The sequence below is a fragment of the Dermacentor silvarum genome, chromosome 5, assembly GCF_013339745.2.
Source record: "Dermacentor silvarum isolate Dsil-2018 chromosome 5, BIME_Dsil_1.4, whole genome shotgun sequence".
Taxonomy (NCBI): Eukaryota; Metazoa; Arthropoda; class Arachnida; order Ixodida; family Ixodidae; genus Dermacentor; species Dermacentor silvarum.
Genome location: NC_051158.1, coordinates 174,683,313 through 174,704,635, shown reverse-complemented (window position 1 = coordinate 174,704,635; position 21,323 = coordinate 174,683,313). Strand labels below are relative to the sequence as shown.

Here is a 21,323-nt window from a genome sequence, read left to right as displayed (position 1 = left end):
TCTCTGTTCAAACCATACTGGTGGTCGACTTCTTCAAGCGGTTGAATTCCAACAGCGTGGTAGCGCACACATTCATACCATTCTTTGGCTCGACAACGCACTGCAAGAGGAGTGTCGGGCGACATGCCTTACACGTTGGAGATGGTCGAATTGTTGTTGACACTCGACACCGAACCCTGAAGCGACCTTGGACGCAGGTGCACTCCCACACCCACACGTGCTATAAACGGGGTCGCACAAAATGCAGGTTTGGAGCGCCATTCATGCCGAGCAATGTGACGACGATTGTCGTGCCGTTTCCTCCGACCGAGGAGGAGCGGAGAAAGAACATCCTCAGAAGCTCATATGACGGTAAGTAACGGATCTCGTTCCACATCGTCTACGTGGGCATGCAAAGACCGAACGTTCAGGAGGGCAACTGTGAACTCGTTGGTAGGATCAACGTCCTCTTGCATGGCATGGATACCGCTTGGTGAGGGTGGGTAGTCTGTGTTGGTCAAAGCACTGAAATTCGTTCAGCCTTGCCCAGTCCTCGTTCCTGTCCTTGTGGTAGAACGTGGTGGTCCCTTAGCATTTGTAAGGTATAAGTTATTAAGGTTTCTACATCTGCTGAGTGCCACGTATACCATTTTTGAGGGCGTGTTTTGTTATACTCGTACACTATGGACGAGTACGTCCCACCCAGAGACTTGTGGATGATAATTGCACTGGCCTGAACAAGGGGAACTGCGTTCGCCTGCATGCAATGCCGGTCTTACGGTCCAAAGTCAGTGTAGTCACTCTAGGCTCTATGGGAACCCAAGAAGCGTCGATGACGTGACCGCTTCGTCTGGCCTCGTAGACCATGTGCTTGGAGTGAAGACGAGTGAGTCTACCAGTGGTTGCGGCATGATCGAAGTGAAACCATAGCGGTTTTGGAAAATAGCAGCCGTCGACGTCTTTCTCAGACACCTTGAGTATACCAACCGCCCCGTTAACAAGGCCGTCAATCACATCAATGTTCGTGGTGAGCATGTAAGGTTTTCCAAGAACGACGAGAATCTCTCGGGGAAGGTTGGCAAACTCGGTATGTGACATCTTCTGCACTTTGGCTATCGCCTTCTTGAGGGCATCTTGATTTACGTACCCAATGGTGTCGTCCGCTTGCAGCGATACGACGTTTGTCCCTCCTTGGTGAGCGATGAAGGTATTGAATTTATTCACTTCCTCGTTCGAGTAGGACATCCTGATTACGGCGGAGGCACGCACCAAAGCTTCTTCTGCCGTAATGAATCGACTCTTTAGTAAGCGGACTTCTTGGTCTTCGAGCGCTCTCCCGTCTCCAATTTTCGTAAGAAGAGCAGAGAAGGAGGCATCCGATTGCCTGACTACCTGAATGAGTGGAAAGTAGTCCAGGTAGTGCCATTTAATTGTCGACCCAAAGAGCCCACCGACATCTCTACACCTCTTGTCACCTCGTTAGCCCGGACTGGTGGTAGCTGACGTAGGTCACCGCACATGACGATATCGATACCTCCAAAGGGTTCGTTGAGCCTTTGTGTTATCTGCTTTACCCCCCTCGATGGCGTTGAGGTTGTCGGATGACAGCATGCTAACCTCGTCAAATGACACATTTGACGTTACGGAAAGCAACTCGAAATGTGTTGAGCTCGCTGTCACCCAACCCCGCGTACCTCTTGCTGCGGCCAAGCTTGAAAGCAGAGTGAACCGTGGTGCCTCCGACTGCAACTGCCGCCTTCCCCGTGCTCGCGCAAATGACGGACGAGTTGTATGGACGCGCGTCGACATTGTAGCGGTTGTAAACATCCATAATGAGCTTCAGAACGAAGGTTTTGCCACATCCCGCCGGTACAGTCAAGAAGACTCGCAGGGCGGTGCACCGAGGGTGGTTTGTCTGTGCACGATCTCACGTAGTAGCTCGTATTGTTCTGCGTTCGTCATGCGCATGAGCTTTGTGTATTCGTTGATGTGCATGACGTCCTGGCTTTTGCGCACGGCGGCACACGGACTGACGTCTCTCATGACGCGCATCAGCTCATCGTTTGGCAGGAGGTCGGCGTCTTCGTCGGCGAGGGGTACGGCGACGGCAGCGGCGGCATCTGCGGCGGATGGATCGGCGGCAGATTCCGCTTGCTGTTGTTGTCGGTGCTGTTCAATTAACTGTGCCACGATGTCATCGTCGTTGGCAATCTTATACTGACGATGTTTAGAAGCGATGAGCTCTTTATTGGCCTCGTACGTCTGAACGTATTTGTTATTGTCCAGAATGTCGACAGCCTCGTTTCTGAAGGGCACGTAGAGGAGGACCTGCTCTCTGATGTAATCGTCTGGGTTGTCGTTGGCGATGTCTTGGTGGTAGCGGATGATGACGGGGTGCTCGCGAAGACCGTATCCGCGTTTGTACTTGCTGGCAAAGTCAGCAAGACACACATCTTCCATTTCAGGCGGCTGGCCTCATACCTGTGGACGATGTTCAGCTTCCATACGACGGTGGACGAGGCGCCGATCTTTGCCAATTCTTCGTTGGTCTTGCGTACTGGCACTCGTTCCTCGGGATAGCACGTGGGAATGTGGACGACCTCACGGCTCTTTTCTGACATTTCTTGACCCAAGAGGAACCAGGCCGCCTCGTGCGCCGACATCTCGACTCCTTGAGCATGGTCCCTCCTAGAGAGCGCACGATGGCAGAGTACTCCGTTTCTGGCTTTTCTTCAAGAATCTGCATCACGGCCTTGTGTAAGTCAGACATGCCGTGATCTGCCTTGTTGACGTAGTCGACGACATACGTGGCACAGGCCTAGTGTTCTAGAATTACTTGCAGATCCATGTTGGAATCCAGCACCTTGGCGATCCAGGGACTGAACGGATTCACAAATTTTTGAGCAGGGGGCGACGATGCAGGACGCAAGGACGCGTAAATTCAGCCCTCAGAATGTCCATGTATTCGGCCTCGGACTGAACGTTAAAGGTTTCGAGAAACACTTCCAACGAAACGAAAGACCCCTCTCCAACGCCTCGTGCATCTTTCCGTACCGCCGTTTGAGCTTCTGAGGATGTTCCTTCTCCGCCTCGTCCTCGGTCGGAGGAAACGGCATGACATCTTCGTCTCATTGGTCGGGATGAACGGCGCTCCAAACCTGCATTTTGTGCAACCCCGTTATAGCACGTGTGGGTGTGGGAGTGCACCTGCATCCGAGGTCGCTTCAGTGGTTCGGTGTCGAGTGGTTCGGTGTAGCATGCAATTCCATTTCTTCCACCGCTCGTGCCACTCCTTCGGATCCCACTCGCAATCGGTACAGCGTTTCGATGAGCCTATCCCAGTGCAGTTCCGTGCAGAGAGTGTGAGGAATGCGTGCGGCTTACGCAACTGGCGAATCATAGCGAAGAGTTCTTTTCGTCGATCTTGCCAGTACTGCACCGTGTTGGGTATCCCTCTCATGAAGCTAGATCTCTGTTGAGTACATCTTCCATGAAATATGCACTCTCAAATTGCTGCCGCGTAAATGCACTGGTAATTGCATTGGTCCTGAACGTCATGCTCTTATTGTCAATGTTGTGATGCATGACCTTCATAGCCATATACAGGACGTGCTCAGGGCACACACCACGACGGTCGGTACGACGAATCTCGCTACTCGCCTTGCTGAATGGCGTCGGCCTGGGTCCGGTGTGGGATTTTCCGAGGTATACCGAGATATATTTGAGGAAACGCCAACACTTCGGCATACTCGTCAAAAAGGAGAGAGCTTGGAGTCTGCCCTTCACCGGTGCCACGTGGAGGCTACGCGTACCTTCGGTTAGGACTAGTTCCGCCACGGTTGCTGCCGCCGTGTCATCGCCGCCAGTAGCACCGCCAGTAGCGCCATCGTCATAGAGCATAGTGTGAGACATGGTGCTGAGTGCAATAACCGCCTGCATCGGATCTTCCAGGGCGGTAATCTCCGGCGCCGGCTCGATGTTGTCGTCGTCCACGTCACCGTCGTCGTCCACGAGGCGGCTCCAATCAACTGTGATGTTGAGGTACTTGTATAACGGAGAATGTTCGAGGTGTTTGAGCCACTCATGCACGTTACGTTTCTTTACCAGACCCTTCTTGTACGACGGTTTGCATACGAGCCGGCGCTTGAGATGAACGTCGATGGCCGCATCGTCCGGAACGTTCCGAGGTAGGTACTGCACAGTGTTGGGGACGTTTATCGGAACGTTAACCACTTGCCCTTGATGCCGTACTGTCCGCCTCCCGTACGTTAACCACGTTATGCTCATGAACCGCAAACGAGGAGCTATCAGTCGTTCTTCAACTGGGTTGAGCGGGGGCAAGTGGTCCGGTTTCGGTGGATATCTGTAACCATACGACACGCTCATGGGAGGCACCTTTCCCGCCACCAACGAATCCTTACAGCTCGAGCAAATCTTGTACTCACCGCTGCCGAAGGGGAACTCGCGCTGAAGCACGGAGATAGCATTACCCCGAGCCTGGCCGTTCTTGATTCCGGGACACCGTGACGAGATTATTGGAAAACCACAATCTGTCGCATACATCGCAGCTGTGGCCGAACGTAACGTCGAGGAAGTCCCGCTTGAAACGCGCGTCGGCACCTTGGGACCGAGATCGCCTGATGGGCTTTTGTGGCCACTTCACGAGCTCTCACAGCCTCGGGATCTGCCTGTCGAACGCGCGCTTTCGCGCCGATTACCCTGTTCATTACATTTGAAGATCCGCTTCGCGCCGCAGCCGTGCCGCTTATGCCTCTCGTTCTCGCACTGCGGGGTCTTCGCGCCGCCGCCGCGCTGCCTGTCGTGAAGCCGCGGCCTCGCGGGCTCTCACCGCGGGATTCTGCCGGCGAGCGGGCGCCGCCGCCGCCTTCCGTGCTCTCCGCTACGCAGCCTTGTCTTCCATCCGGCGACTCCGAGCGAAAGAGAAAGCGCGCAAAGAGCGAGCACCTTTTCTTATAACACCCCTAGCGGTAACCCATCGCACTACATTGTAGGTTTTCTCATCAACTATACGAAAACACTAGCGCCATCAAGTGACATTATATACACTTATATATAGAAAGATCGACACTTACGCCATCTAGTGAACACTTCATAAAACTATAGGTGGCTACGTACTACATCGGAGGAAGGACAGACCCACGCCCTAAGGAGCTTCGCCCCAAAAAAATGGGTACGTGCAGTGCTTTAGCGTGGCAGCAGCAGCGAGCTAATGGACCATTGTTCTATCTCTCGCTTCAACACAAATTAAATGTCGAAAGCACAGCACATAAGAGGCTACCGGCACTGGGCGTACTTTGTCCACATCGCACATCGGTTTGAAGATGAGGCCCGCGCGGGCCGCATTTTGTGCACGTGGATGATCGCTGTGAAGAAACGGAGCCCGCGCGGCCGCGCCGTAAGCAGCAGCCGCCTGTGCAGAACACCCCTCTCCCCTTTCGTCGCCTCCCCTCCGTGCCTCGCGCGCTACAGAAGACGGCACGCTACAGGCCCGCCTTTCTTCCTCGCGAGCGCGAGATTGACCGCGATCATCGGCTGACCCTCGCAAACTTTCACTCGCACATAGGAAAAAAGAGCAAGTTACAAATGAGCGCAGACGCGGCTGCGTCGGCTCCCGCTTCTTTGAATGTTTTCGGACATCTTTTTGGCGTTCTTCACAGATATATTGCTTTTTTCTAAACCAGTTTTGTGCGAGCTTTCCGACGATACCGTTTTCCGCTGGGGTGAGTGAACTTTTCGGCGAGTTATTGAACATTGGTGCCTAGGCTTAATTACAAGTACGGTGCTAGGGTTAGCTTCGAGTACAGCACTCTCGCGGCGGCGCTGGGCCTCTTAAGGCCCCTGTCGCCCCTGAAAAGACGGCGAGGATGCCCGAAATGGTGACGGTTGAAGGCATGGACATCAATCCGGAAGACTTCGATGGAGCTGGGTGGACCACCGCCCTAAGCGCCAGGCGACGACGGGATCCGGCAAAGAGCGCGGCGGCCGCTGCTGCCGCCACGAAGGCAAGCACGGCGACGAAGAACGGTTTTCAACGCCCGCTCCTGCTCGACAGTTCAGAGGGTCATAGCCGCTTCGCGGCTCCCCCGGCTGCCGAGAGACAAGATTAAGGTCATTGTACGGCCCCGAGGAGGGCTCGACGTTTCGAAGGCGGACTTGGTGCACGCGAATATAAGGGGAAACCTCACTCTCGCTGGATTGTACTTTCGAAATTTCGGAGATTGTGCACGCCCTTCACGACCTAAACGGTCGCTCGGCCCCCGGCCCAGACGGACTAACAAACAAACTACTCAGAAATCTAGATGACAAAGCCATACAAATTATTACGAGCAAAATTAACGAGGTATGGGCTGAAGGCTGGGTGCCGGACGAATGGCGAACTGACAATGTAGTCCTCATCCCCAAACCCGGAAAACCACTCCATGTAGAGAGTCTGAGGCCCATCTCCCTTACGTCGTGCCTCTTGAAGGTCGCGGAACATGCCATCCACATAGAATTGGAGAGCACATTGAAGAAAACGGTCTATTCCGCCACAATCTCATAGGCTTCAGAAATCCCTATCCACGCAAGACGCCATGCTACTCATCAGGAGCGCCGTCATAGACAACAAATCCAGGGATGTAAAAGGCATCCTGGCGCTTGACCTAACAAAGGCCTTCGATACGGTCAGGCACGAACACATCCTCAACGAAATCTCCACTTTAGATCTCGGAGTAAATTTCCACAATTTTGTAAGATCGTTTTTGGATAACCGAACGGCCACCATAAACGTCGGACAAATCAGAAGCAGAAAGCACATGCTAGGTAACATCGGCACCCCGCAAGGGTCAGTGCTTTCGCCGCTTCTTTTCAACATTACAATGCACGATCTCGCAAACAAACTCTCGAAAGTCCCGGGGGCAGGGCACGCGATTTACGTGGACGACATCACCATTTGGTCCACGAGCGGCCCGCTAGGCACTCTAGAGCAGAACCTACAGCAAGCGCTGGACTCCACGGAAGCTTTCCTTACAAACACGGGACTGAAGCTCTCCCCCAGCAAATCAGAGCTCCTCCTGTGCAAACAAGGCCCCAGGCAGAGACAGCCCCTTAGCTTCCTCCCCGTTCACCTACACACCAGGGACGGAGGAAACATCCCCAGGTGTAACACAATTAAGGTCCTGGGCATGGTCATTGGGGCTTACAGCAATGACAACGCGGAGGCACTAAAACGCATCACAAAGAGCACCCACAACTTCACCAGGGTCATATCACGGGTCGCTAGCAAAAGGGACGGACTGAAAGAGGACAACCTCATGAAAGCATTTCACGCCTTCCTCATCAGCCACGTAACTTACGCCGCTCCCTTCCTCAAGTGGAAGAAGACGGAGCTGAACAAAATCGACACACTAATCGGAACAGGATTGAAAAAGGTCCTAAGCCTCCCTAGAAACACTAGCACGGAACGACTCCTACAATTGGGGCTACACAACACGGCAACAGAACTATTTGAAGCACAGCGAAACGCCCAAATTAGTCGGCTCTCACTCACAAAGGCGGGCATCGAGATATTACTAGGAGCAGACATACAGCCCCTCTTCATGCCACCAGAGAGGTCGCAACTATGCACAAATGCCAAGAGGTCAATAACCGTTATGCAATCCCAAGAAACATACACCCGACCCGCAACGAAGGGCGGAGAAAAGCGAGAGCGAAGGCAATCCTTGGCAACATTAATCGTAACGAAACGCAAGTCCTCTTCGTTGACGCGGCCAGATATTGGAATCGAGGCGCATACGCGGTCTCTGTGGTGGACGCCCATGGATCACTCGTCAACGCAGCCACGGTGGTTACCAACTTCACTCACGAAGCAGAAGAAATGGCCATCGCGGTGGCCCTTCGAAGCTGCAAAGAAGCCTCCGTCATTTACTCGGACTCAAGAATAGCCATCAGAACCTTCTCGGCGGCCCTCGTCTCTAGGAAAGCAGCTACGGTGGTCAACAAAATCTTCCAAGAAACGGGAGGAGATAACCTCACGTCCCCACACATCACATGGTTCCCGGCCCACATGGGCAACATTTCCGGACCTCCTGACTGTAATCCGAACGAGTGGGCACATGAACTGGCGCGAGAACTCACATTCCGCGTCTGCGGTCCGCCCCCTCGCTTCAACCCAGCCTGGAGGGATTTAGACAATAAAGACCCGCTTGTATCATACCACGAAATCACTTCAAATCATAGGTTAGCACGAAGAATTTTTCCTCCTCCTCACCAAAACCTCAAAAAAAAAAGCACAGGCCTCACTTACAGACAGTTGCAGACTAGGACATACACCACACCAACAACACTAAGCAGGATCAATCCTGACTTTCCTACTGCATGCCCACACTGCGGCCACGAATACAACAACTTCGAACACATGCTCTGGCTGTGCCCTGCCAACGCGGGCACGGACTTTCCTGACCGGTCCTCCTGGGACTCAGCGCTCAGAAGTACAGAACTCATCGCTCAGCAAAAGGCTGTCCAGAGGGCCCGGGCCCTCGCCGAAGGACTCTGTCTACCGGCCCCGACCTGGGTGGAGCCACCGGATCGATTGGCGGGGCCTCCGGCCCCACTTTAATTGTTTCTCCTCAGGACCTCAATAAAGTTCGTACTCACTTACTCACTCGCACATACAGCGTACGACACGTGCTAGACATACAAAGGCTGGATTTACATAAAAACACTGATCAACATGGTAACGCCTTTAGGAACCTCAAGCATTGCCGCATATCCAGCTGTCTGCAAAATGCTTCGAATAATGTCGATTTCCACAGTGCGTGAAAGCTGTACAATTTTTCCCTGAAGGTTTGTTATTTCTTAGTTGGCGCGCTCTCTTATTCTTGATGTCTCTTGCCTACCAGACGTAATTCCGCCAAACCTTATATTTCATCTGCAAGTTGACAATAGGCATAACATTTCAAAATATTTTTTTTCTTTGCAGGTGGTGTGAAAATACTTCCCGAAGCTGACAGCATTAACGAAGAAATAACGCGGCTTAAATGCGAAAAGGGCATCAACATTTTTTTTCTCATTAGCCATGTTGGATTTGACGTTGACCAGATCCTTGCGGAGAAGTGTCCCGATCTCGACCTCATTATTGGAGGACATACCAACACATTCCTCTATACTGGTAGGATTTGTTTATTTTTGTTTGAATTCTAATTATTTCACGCACATGTGCCTTATCAAATCGGAACATTTCATTCACCTGCCGTGGTTGCTTAGTGGCTATGGTGTTGGGTGGCTATGATGCTAGGACGCGGGATCAAATCTCGGCCACGGCGGCCACATTTCGATGATTTAGGTGCATGTTAAAGAAGCCCAGGTGGTCCCAATTACTCTGGAGTCCTCCACTACGGCGTGCCTGAAAATCAGATCGTAATCATAATTTTGGCAGTAAAACTCCTTAATACAATTTTAACGTTTCAGTAGCACTGTGAATATTAGTTACGTAGAAGTTACCAGTCAATCGTGCGATGATTGTCGACGGTAATGTGTTAGCACAGAACCAACATAGCTAAGCAACTTATCGTCGAAACGATTTATGCATGAGGTGTGTACTGCAGCGGGATTGCTCTTTCGCGTATCGCTGAGATCAGTTGGCGTAATCTATCAATTTTCGGGTTGGGTCAAGTCAGTGTTGGGATTGGGCCAGGTCAATTTTTAGCGTGGGTACACTAAATCTTCGAATTGGGTAAAGAAAAGTTTTTGGGTGTGGACCACCGACATTTTGGCAATGGGCTAAGGTAATTGTGGTAATGATACAGGTCGGCTTTGAACCTGGTCAATTAAATTTTCTAATAGGGCAAGGTCAATTTTTTTTCGTGTGGGCTAGGTCGCTTTTAAATGACATTGAAACGGCACTTCATCACCTGGTCACGTGGGTTTTGGTACCATCAGATGTTAGCGCCGGATGGATGCCGGATTTTCCGCTTTATGAGGCATATAATGCTTTCGCATTAACAGCCCGAAATATTATTGGTTCACCAACAACGGTCGCACACAAGTGTATACAAGCTAGAGCAGAAGGATGAAAATCGGGTGCGTTCCTATTGAAAAATGGTTGTAACAGCGCGACTAGATATTTCCTGAGCAAAAGGATTGGTCACCACTTGGCGCTCACTATCAACTATAGTTTTTCTCAAGAAACATTCAGTGTATAAAGCATAACACTCACATGATATTCATACCCGGCGCGGTGGCTCAGTTAGCTAAAGCGTTGCGCTGCTGAGTACGAGGTCGCTGGATTTCGATGGAGGCGAAATGCAAAAAAAAAAAAAAAAAAAAAAAACGCGCGTGTGCTTGCGTTATAGTGCATGGTAAAGAAACTCAGCTGGTCAAAATAAATCCGGAGCCCTCCACTACGGCGTGCCTCATAATCAAAACTGACTTTGGCAAGTAAACAAAAAACAATTCTCACCCAGCCCCTGGGCATACCTAAACATACCTATCAAAAGAAGAATGGCCTTTCAAGCACTGTATGGTCGTTGAAGCGCCGTGTGGTGTCCCTTCCTTTTACTCAGTCCATATCCAATCGCATTGTTCGTACGCTAAAGCTAGAGAGGTGAGCTTACCACCATATCCTGGATTAAACGGACCGGATTTAGTGGTTCAAACGCAATGCAGCCACCGAGAACTTCTTTCATGATATGAAGAACACATAGGTAAAGCATGTTCATTAAATGTACTCCACCGCTAATTTCCTTCTTTCCTTCCCTCCTCTCTCTCCCTGTCAGCTTTGTGTTCTCCTTTCCCATTCCCCAGGTGTAGGGTAGCCAACCTGATGGTATATATTTATTTCAACATATTGCTAGCCTGCTAACCTTTTCAAGCATGATATCTCCTCCATAATCAAATATGCAGGACATATCATGCTTGAAAAGCTTGCGGCCTTTTATACGCAATGCCTCACAACTTCAAGTGTACGAGAGAGCTGGAAGAACGCCAACGTTATACTAATCCATAAGAAGGGAGACGTTAAAGAATTGAAGAATTATAGATTCATTAGCTTGCTTTCAGTATTGTATAAAATATTCACCAAGATAATTTCTAATAGTCAAGGCAACACTTGACTTCAGCCAACAAAGAGAACAGGCTGGCTTCAGGAAGGGATATTCTACGATGGATCATATCCATGTCATCAATCAGGTAATCGAGAAATCTGCAGAGTACAACCTCTCTATATGACTTTCATAGATTACGAAAAGGCATTTGATTCAGTAGAGATACCAGCAGTCACAGAATCATTGCGCAATGAAGGAGTACAGGAGACATACGCGAATATCTTAGCAAACATCTACAAGGATTCCACAGCTACCTTGGTTCTCTACTAAAAAAGTAGAAAGTTACCTATCGAGAAAGGGGTCAGGCAAGGAAACACAACCTCTCCAATGCTATTTACTGCATGCTTAGAAGAAGTATTCAAGCTTTTAGACTGGGAAGGCTTAGGAGTGATGATCAACGGCGAATATCTCAGCAACCTTCGGTTTGCAGATGACATTGTCATATTCAGCAACAATGGAGACGAATTACAGCAAATGATTGAGGACCTTAATTGAGAAAGTGTAAGAATTGGGTTGCAGCTGAATATGTAGTATGTACAGGAACTATTTACAATAATATGAGCACCAGGTGGACAAAGTAACACACGTCAACGCGCAGACCATATAAAGAAAACGCCACACACAGCAACACCGTCTATCACAACAAAACTGGAAAAGTAAAGTTAAACACCTAATCAATTGTGAACACCAATCCGGCTGACATTATTCTTGGTGGTAAATGTGAGTGATCATCTGAGCCAAATGCAATCTTGAGGAAATTTTTCTTTCTGGATTTAGGTCTTGCATACGAGATTTCTATAGGCTTTGCATAGGCTATCAGTAGAAACGTATGGAATGGAACATCAGCACACGGAGCGACAAGATATCGGATATTGTGAGAATTTATATCAAAATATTTTTTCAAATTTCCATGGATAACATCCGAAAATAAAATGGCATCTTTACAAACAATAAAAAGTGTTCAATGGTTTCAGGCACGTCCCAAAGGCGACAGTTAATTGACGAAACGAAAATATTCTTTTTATGAAACCATGTTTTAACGGGCAAGGTTTCAGTGTGTAATATGAGTGAGTGAAATAACTTTATTTAGACCAGCGGATTGAGGCCTGGGCCTAGGCCGCGCCAGGGGCGGTAGAGAGACCTTGTCTCCCGGCCGCCTCTCGAGCTCGCTGGATGGCCCATAGTTGAACTTGCAGATCTGAGCTGATCAGCGCGGCTTTCCACCGCGCCCCAAGCTGTTCGGGGGAGACTTCATATTCATCCTGAACATGTGCGCAATCCCATAGAATGTGTTCTAGGGTGGCGTGTTCTGTCCTACATAATTTGCACAAGTCATCTGGGTATAGTTCGGGGTAGATGCACCGGGTTGGGGAAGGTTCTAGTTTGAAGTCGCCTCCAGTCAATCGCCTGAGATCTAATTTGGAGCTAGGAGGTGGGAATATGCACCTCGACTTTTGGTAGAAGCGGGTGACGTCGCAGAATCTGAACATTCTGTCCTTCTCCTTCCAGGTCTCCCCTCCCGTTCCTTCGGGGGAAGCTTCTTCGCGAGCGCGGTAAATGAGACCTCGCGCGACGCGGTGGGCTTCCTCGTTGAGGTTGGGAGTGAGGGACTCACAGGAGGTGTGGGCTGGGAACCAAATGATGTATCTGTCTTCGAATTCCTCTGATGATATTAACTGTGCTTTCCCGTGGAGTATGTTAGCGGCCTCGGGCGATATTCTTCCTCGCGCATAGTTTCTGATGGCTGACTGCGAATCGCTCATGACGTACCTATATTTGGGGGAAATTAAGGCCTGAGCGATAGCTACTTCTTCTGCAATTTCACTGTTATTAGAGCGTATCGAGCATGCGCTTATGCACTCGTGGTCGGAGTTTATTACTACTGCGAGTAGGATTCGTGACTCGGGTACTCCGCTGCGTCCACAAACAACGCCTCCTTGTCTCTACCGTATGCCTTGAGTAGAGCTTTAGCTCTGCTCTCCTTCCTTCCCTGATCAAGTTCGGGGTGCATATTTTTAGGCAGAATGGGGACCTGGATCTTTTGCCTGATTACCTTGGGAACCGACACTTTACATCCTTGTTGATTGTGATAGGTTATCCCTAATTTGCTGACGATACTCATACCCGTACGCGAACCGGCTAGTCTCTCCAACTGAGCAATCTGTTGAGTCTCTATCAGCTCATCTAACGTGTTGTGTACACCCAGTTGAAGTAGTCGCTCGGTGCTGGTGCTATCTGGAAGGCCTAGAGCTTGCTTGTACGCCTTTCCTATGAGTGCGTTGATCTTAGCTTTTTCGGCTTAATACCAATTGAGGTATGCCGCCACGTATATAATGTGACTTATGGCGAAGGAATATATAAGTCTGACGACGTTAGGTTCTTTCATTCCCTGGTGTTTGTTTGTGACTCTCTTGATTAGCCTTATTGCGTTGGTGACTTTAGTTACTAGCCTCTTGGCGGTTTCTCCGTTAGTGCCCTTAGATTCGATGATGAGTCCTAGGATTCTAATCTGTTCCACTATGGGGATAGTCCTGCCGTTTTTGGTGAGAATTTGGATTTCTTCGTAGGCTCGGTTGCGGTTGTAGCCCTTGGGTGGTCGGCCTTTGAGCGTGGGCCGATAGAGGAGGAGTTCGGATTTATCCGGCGAGCACTTGAGGCCAGCACCTTCGAGATACTCCTCGATCGTGTCGACGGCCTCCTGTAGTCTCTGCTCTATCTCTCCGTCGCTACCTCCAGACACCCAGATGGTGATATCATCTGCATACAAGGAGTGATGTATTCCATGTACAGAGTTGAGCCGTTGCGGGAGTCCTATCATTATTAGATTGAACAGCATGGGCGATATGACTGAACCCTGCGGGTTGCCAGCGCTACCCATGTGTCTCTCCTCAGATCTGAGTTCTCCCATTACAAGGGATGCCGTTCTGTCTGTTAGGAAGTCCTTGACATAATTATATGCTCTCGATCCTAAGCTTAATTGGCTTATCTGGTTTAATATAGCTGCATGCGCTGCTTTGTCGAAGGCTTTTTTCAGGTCTAATCCTAGTATCGCCCTAGTCTATCTTGTTTTATTGTCTATGATCTGCTGTTTAATTTGCAGCATGGCGTCCTGTGTGGATAGCTGGGAGCGGAACCCCAGCATGGAGTCTGGGTAAATTTCCTTGTCCTCAAGATAGTTATTGATTCTATTGAAGAAAGCGTGTTCCATCAGCTTTCCAGCGCAGGACGTGAGTGAAATGGGGCGTAAGTTCAACAGATCGGGTTGTTTTCCGGGCTTGGGGATAAGGATTACTTTAGCATCTTTCTATTGTGCTGGGATGACGCCTTCGATATATCGGCCCAACATTCGTTTGTATATTTCGTGGTGTTCTCTATTGCTTGATCGTCTAGGTTCCGGAGAGTTCTGTTGGTGATCCCGTCCGGTCCCGGTGCGGATTTGGTGTTTAGCTTCTGTAGCGCTGCCCTAATTTCAGCTACGGTGAACTCCTCGTCCAGGAGCTCGTTTGTGTCTCCTGTACATTGCCCGTGCTCTGTGACGGGGTTTATGCGTATATATATGTTGCTAGCCTCGGCGATAAAGTCCTCCTCGCTGCCTTTATACTGGTGCATCAGCTTACGCAAGGTTTGCGTATGTTCCGATTTGGTGTTATCTGGGTCGAGCAGGTGTTTGAGCATGCGCCATGTCTGACCTGCGTGCATTTGCCCATCCAAAGCATTGCAAACCTCGTTCCATTGTTGTTTGCTTAGCTGCTGACAATGTTCTTCAATCTGCTTGTTGAGCTTGGCTATACGCTTGCGCAAGCTCCTATTGTGCCTCTGCCCCTGCCATCTGTTCTGTAGTGATTGTTTGGCCTCACACGTGTGCGCGAGACGGCTATCAATCTTTTCTATGGGGGGATCTGATGTAATCGTTTGCGTAGCCTCGCTGACGTCTTGTATAACGTCTTTGACCCATTGCGCAATATTCTTGATGGAAGCTTGTTTTTTGGCATCTCTGACTTTTCGAAACTTATCCCAGTCCGTCCATCTAACCTGTCGTCTATTGAGTACTGCGTCTACCGCCTCTTCAATTTTGGTTTCTACTATACGATGATCGCTCCCCAAATATTCAAATGTGTTTTTCCATTTGGCGGTCCCCGCGTTGCGAACTAATGTTAAATCTGGAGTTGTGTCGCTCGCGAGACCAGTCCCTATACGCGTGGGGGAGTCTGGGTCGGTGATGAGAGTTAAATCGCTTTCTTGAATATCCTGCCATAGCATTTTGCCTTTGGCTCGTGTGTATCCGTATCCCCATGCGCTGTGTGGGGTATTAAAGTTTCCTCCAATGACGAGGGGGTTGGCTTCCGCTATTACTACTGCCTTCTTAAAGAGAGAAAGGAAGCGTTGTCGTATGTGCGCAGGATTGCTATACAAATTTGGGATAAACGTGCTAGGAAGTCTTTTTCTTCTAGGGGGAAGTTCTACGAGTATGTGCTCGCTTTCTGTGATCTGGGTGTCGTGGCGGATTGCTACGAATCCCTTCCTTACCAGGGTGGTTAGTGTTCTATTATCCCCGGTCGTGGGGCCAATCGCCTTATATCCCGATAGCTTAGCTAAACCGTGCGTTTCCTGCAGAATTAGAATATCTGGTTTGGTTTTGCTCCTAAAGTGTTGTTGCAGTACTGCTCTCTACCCCTCATAGCTCCTACAATTCCACTCCCAAATAATTAAATCTTTTTTCCTGTACTTCCCTATTTTGCTTTCGGTATTAAGACTTTTTCCTGTACGCCCCTATTTTGATTTGGGTATTGAGGAGGGAGAGAGGTGGAAGGAAGCAGGTCTCATGACATTAGTTGGGACAGCCGCTTTTGTGGTGCCCTGCGGTAATTGTGAATTGCCCACGGTGCTGATCGCCAGGGTGTTGGCTGGAGGCGCCGGAGATGCCCTAGGGTTGAGACTGGCTACGTTAGCCTCGAGTTTACCTAGTCTATTCATCATCATGGAGATTGCAAGCGAAAGGTTGTTGGTTGCCTCTGCCTGTTCTTTAACTGCCTTCTGTATTTCGGACAATGTTTGATTCAGGTTTGAATTTTGCGTAGCGCTTTTGTCACTAGACGCCTGAGCTTTTCTTTTCAGTGGCGGAGGGGTGCTGTCCTCTTCCATTCGATTATCTGGGATTTCCTCGGGTCTCTCCAGGCCCGCGGAACGTCTTTGACTGGCACTTCTTTCAGAACAGCTTTTAAGGCTTTGAATTTCTCTAGTGAGTTGCGATATTAATTCTCTAAGCTGAGCGTTTTCTTTTTTGATCTCGGTAATTTCATTGAGATTATGTGCAGTCTCCCCCGAAGACCCGGGGCGCGTCCCTTTAACCGCGTCTGAGCAGCTCACCGCGAGTGGCGGATCGCCTCGATGGCCGTGGCCGCCCCTTGGTGTGGACCTGGATCTGGAGCGCGATGGAGTCCGGCCTCCTCTCAGGTTTGGTCCGGTAGACTGGGGGGTGCGACCTCTTAGCGTCGTGCGGGACCCAGATCGGGATCTGGACCCAGGCGTTGCCCTCCTCCTGGATCTCGATCTGCCGCGATCGGTCGGCCCGGTGGTGGGGAGATGCTCTTCCTGCTGTTGCTGCTGCATTTGTTGGAGCCATTGGCGTTGCTTGACGATGTAGGGCTTTTTGAACTTGGCCTGACAGGCTTTGTCGGCCGTGGGATGATCCATGCCGCATAGCTGACATCTTGGCTGACACTTGTGGTCCTCACTTGGGTTGGGCGTTCCACATCCCGCACATAGTTTGTCGTTTGGCCTTGGGCACACGTCGCTCCTGTGTCCAAGTCTGTTGCACTGTCTGCAAAAGTCCATTTGCTTTCTGTATAGCGAACATCGCGTGAGCACTCCTCGGTATAGGACGTATGACGGAACTCTGTAGCCGTCGAAAAGGACTATGACCGTCGTGGTGTTTCCGAGACGTTTAGCTGCGATCGCCGTAGGATTTCTGGGTGTGATAACTGCCGCGATGATATCTGGCGGGTTTTCTTCCAAGGGGACACTTCTGATTACTCCTTTAGCGGTGATTGCCGGTGCCGTCTCGTAAGCTCTCACCTCCTGTAATTTGTAAAAAAAAGTTTTTGTAGAAGGGGGAACTGGCATTTTGTGCACTCTTGCAAGCACATTATGTCCTGATAAACCACGGAGGGAGCCTCATCGATATTAAATCTTAGTACAGATTTTTCGGGGACACAGGGAACAAATAATCTTTAGAAAAGCGAACAGTCTATAAAAAATAGAAAAATAAACCTCGCGCATTAACCCCCATAAACAAGGTCTAGAAATTAAATTTGAGGACACCACAAATTCTGGCAGGACACGAACCAGGTCAACCTGCAAAAAAGCTCGTAATACCGGATGAGAGCTATCCTAAAAAAACGCGACAGCGCCAGACTAACTGTCGCAAATATTTCCTTGCACTACAACTTGCGTTTGCAAAACCAAAGTGTACCACGCTCTTAAAATTGGTTTGTTTAAGATGCAACGCGTTCCAGTTTGGTAGGATAAGTTCTGGTTCCGAAGCACGTGTAAGCTACAAACCCTATCGCGGACCGGTTCGGCGCTGTTTCTTTACCCTGCCCTTTGGCGACACGACCATAGGCTATCGACTAATGTCCACATAGGCAAGCTTTCTCAGGAGGGGTAGAAACGGACTACATTTAGAATAGAGCATGCAATTAATGCTATCGTAGTTTATTGTTATACTCCTACAGAAACTACAGATAATAACGACAGTATTCCCTGGAAATGGCGCTGCAAGAGTGATCGGCACTCGGTATGGCTGTGGCTTCTCTTTCTCGGTGAAACTTCTCTGGCTTCTCTTTCCAACCTCTTCCTGTCTTCCCTGAAGGGGCGAGGGTGGAGAGGAAGGCACGTGCACCTTGGTGTACAAAAGTCGACTTCATGAAAGCCTATGCTACCACTCATGGAGTGCAGAAGACATTTACCCTCGCCACTGCCAAGTTTAATGCCCTCGTAGTTATACTTCGAGGCTATAGTGAGTCGTACCCTCACATGCTTAACTAGGGGACGGGGCCTCCCATTCAAGTACCCCGGCACCACATTCTAGTAGAGGCGGCAAGATGGCGAAAACCTCACATTTAACTGGAAAAACTGCTCCTCCTTCTCGGGGCAAAAATCCTCTACTAGCACTATTTAAGTCCTTGCAGGCTGTGATGACCACTGTTTCCTTATACGTAGGCCTCGAGTTCTTATTTTTTAATTCAATAGCATTGTTTGTGTTGAAGCGGAGGTCTAGCCGGTACATTTTGACCCAAATCTCCTTGACCACTCCCCCACGAAGGTTTTAAAAACGATGGTGGCCACTTCTGGCACAGCACGTCAAGAACGTGCTGGGCCAGGAGGCATGAGCCTACAAATAGGCCCGGACTTGGGCTTTAGTTCCTTCGGTGCTAAGAAATGTTATTCCTGTATCTCTCCCCTTGACAATTCGCCACTTGTTTTTACTTAGGCTTGTAGTTCTTCATTTTGTTTCCAGTGTAGTGGCTGCTCCAAAGCCTCCATATATATATATATATATATATATATATATATATATATATATATATATATATATATATATATATATATATACATGTTCTGTTGTTCATATATATATATATATATATATATATATATATATATATATATATATATATATAGGACGATGCTTAATTAAAATGCTGTTTTCTATGATTAAGAACATCATTGAATAAAAGTGTCCAACAAATTGAAGAAAAATGAGACACAAATAAAAAATACTCGCAGTGTTAGTTCAGCAGGTCCTCAGTACGTATTTTACAACGTGAAGCAAGACCGAATTGCCGGGAATGTGGCAATGTTGAACTAATGAACTGGCTTATGTTGAAAAAAATGTCACAGTTTCGCCCTAAGGGCGAAGCAATGAATGCGATAGCAACACAGCAATGCCATACGAAGTAAGGTGAGCGGCTTTCGTAGCAATGTGAATTGTAGTAAACATGAGCTGATTAAGTAAGCAGGTGTGCTGCGCCGTAAGTAGACCGACATGAAGAGAGACTCGATGACCACGAGAAGGCGCCTGTGAAACGGTGGTGTTCATGAGAAGAGCTGCCCGTGGGCAGCGCGTGCGAAGGGACACACCTGTAGCGCTGCACTGCCGATCCGGGCAGCATTGCATGTGTAGCGTGCGTTGGAAAATGTGGCCCGACAATTACTAACTGAATGAACAAGCGTGGTGTGAGCGCGCACAAACAAACATGAATAGATCACACTGAATGACTGCAGACAACGACTGTCAAAACGCTGGCAGCAAGCAGCGGGCGAAGGTACGTGCGGTATATCGCTTCAACGGAAACTGAGCGGCGAATGCACGGCGCATAAAGGTCAGAGCCGTGTGGAGATAAGCGACGGTGCGAGCGAGCGACGAGCGCGGTTGCTGGCAGAGTAGAAGTGCGCCCCCCCCCCCCCCAGCTCCCTCCGGCGCTGGCTTCCCGCTTCCTTGCTTGCGCGTGGGAGATTGAGTGCGCTCGCTCTCCGTGATAGCGCGCGTCCCCGCACGCTTCCGCTCGGGCATACGGCGCACGGCGAAGATTTTGTCTATAGGGAACCTGACGGCGACGGCGACGGCGACGACGACGCCGACTGCTGAAATCCGGTTGAAGTGTCCATATAATTGCTATCGCAATAAAAAGGAGAGTAGGAAAAGGTGTGGCAAACAGACTGAAATGCAATTTACGATAATGAGTTATATAAAACGGGTCTACACACATATATATAAATCACCTCTGTCCCTATATGAACCTGAACTAATATTTACTATACAAGGTGACCCACGTGACTTATACCAACATTTTGAAATATGCGAGTATCACATTGCTGAACGGTACCTACGTAATGTTGTCTGCCGTAGCTTGGAGCAAGTAAGACAATTTTTTATATTACCTATAAAGTATTTAGTAATCATTAATCAATTAAGCGTCAAAGCTTTTGTGTAGCACGCATAGAGCAGATGGATCAGAAATATTTCATAATGGCCTACAATGTAATCAATGACAGTTTTGTTATAGTTATAATAGTTGAGAAGTTAATTAAATGTTGATAACAAGAACATGCAATATAGCAAAATAACAAACACTTTCACTTGCTCTAAGTGACGGCAAACAACATTAACTTGGTTCTGTCCAGCTATTGGCATTCGCATATTTTAACATTTTGGCGCAAGTTACGTGTGACACCCCGTCTAATGCAGTGTCCGCATCATTACCTTGAATTCTGGGTACATTTTTACTTGCCTTAGATGCATAACTGGAGTTCTGCTTTTGTCTTAGTTCCTTGGAACTTCACCTTCTTGCGTTTATTTAAAAGTGCTTGCTGATGAGTTTGCTTAGCTGACCTGTTGAATGAGAAAAAAAGAAATATTTCGTGAAATCATGCGTACTGTCAGTCATGCGATATATCTAATACTTCGGCAAGGTCAGTGGGAGATCGTCACGCGTTAAAAAATGACATCCTTTCGCACATGGGCACCACTATGGACTTTTTTCTGAGAGATAATTACGCACCAAGAAATGGCATGTCGGTTCTCAACAAGATGTTCTTCCTTAATGCATGGACAAGCTTCTAGAAAGAGCTATATCATTCGGATTTCTAAAGTTAGCTTCGCCGCATTACGCCGCATTACAGTGTTACGCGATGAAGTATATCACACAATATTCACACTATATTATATTGAAGCAACAATGAGCACAAAGCAGCCACTTTCACGGGACATAGTATGTATTCCTTAATTATGCACGAGGGCGCCTGTCGTCTTCTGTCGTATCATAATCATCATCATCATAATCATCAGCGTCATCAGCCTACATTTTATGTCCACTGCCGGACGAAGGCCTCTCCCTGCGATCTCCAATTACCACTGTCTTGTGCTAGCGTATTCCAACTTGGGCCTGCAAATTTCCTAACTTCATCACCCCATCTGGTTTTCTGCCGACGTCGACTAAAAGTTGTACTAATATATCTGTCTAATATCGGTACTGCGAGGCATACCAAGCTGTTTCTGACGTTGATGTGGGGATTTGAGCACCATAATTGCGTTGGGGTGACAATTATGTTCGTAATTGTAAGAGTAATATTTTGTTTATCGAGCCGATGTCCCCCCGGCTGATGTTCTTAGTCATTTTAATTACCTATGCTCCTAATATTGGAGCTGAAAGCCAATTTCTAAATTTTCTGTTGGAATAA

At 48.8% G+C, this 21,323-nt stretch overlaps 1 protein-coding gene across 6 annotated transcripts in view; it reads left to right on the top strand.

The window, feature by feature from the left end:
* LOC119454594 (protein 5NUC) overlaps positions 1 to 21,323 on the top strand; it is a 201,575-nt gene that overhangs the window by 111,259 nt on the left and 68,993 nt on the right. The window contains exon 4 of one of the 6 annotated variants that reach the window (XM_049666903.1): positions 8,960 to 9,148. The exons of the other annotated variants lie outside the window; for them this stretch is intronic. Within the exon in view, the coding sequence (XP_049522860.1) occupies positions 8,960 to 9,148 (189 nt within the window). The remainder of the gene's footprint in view (positions 1 to 8,959; positions 9,149 to 21,323) is intronic. 6 annotated transcript variants of the gene reach the window in all.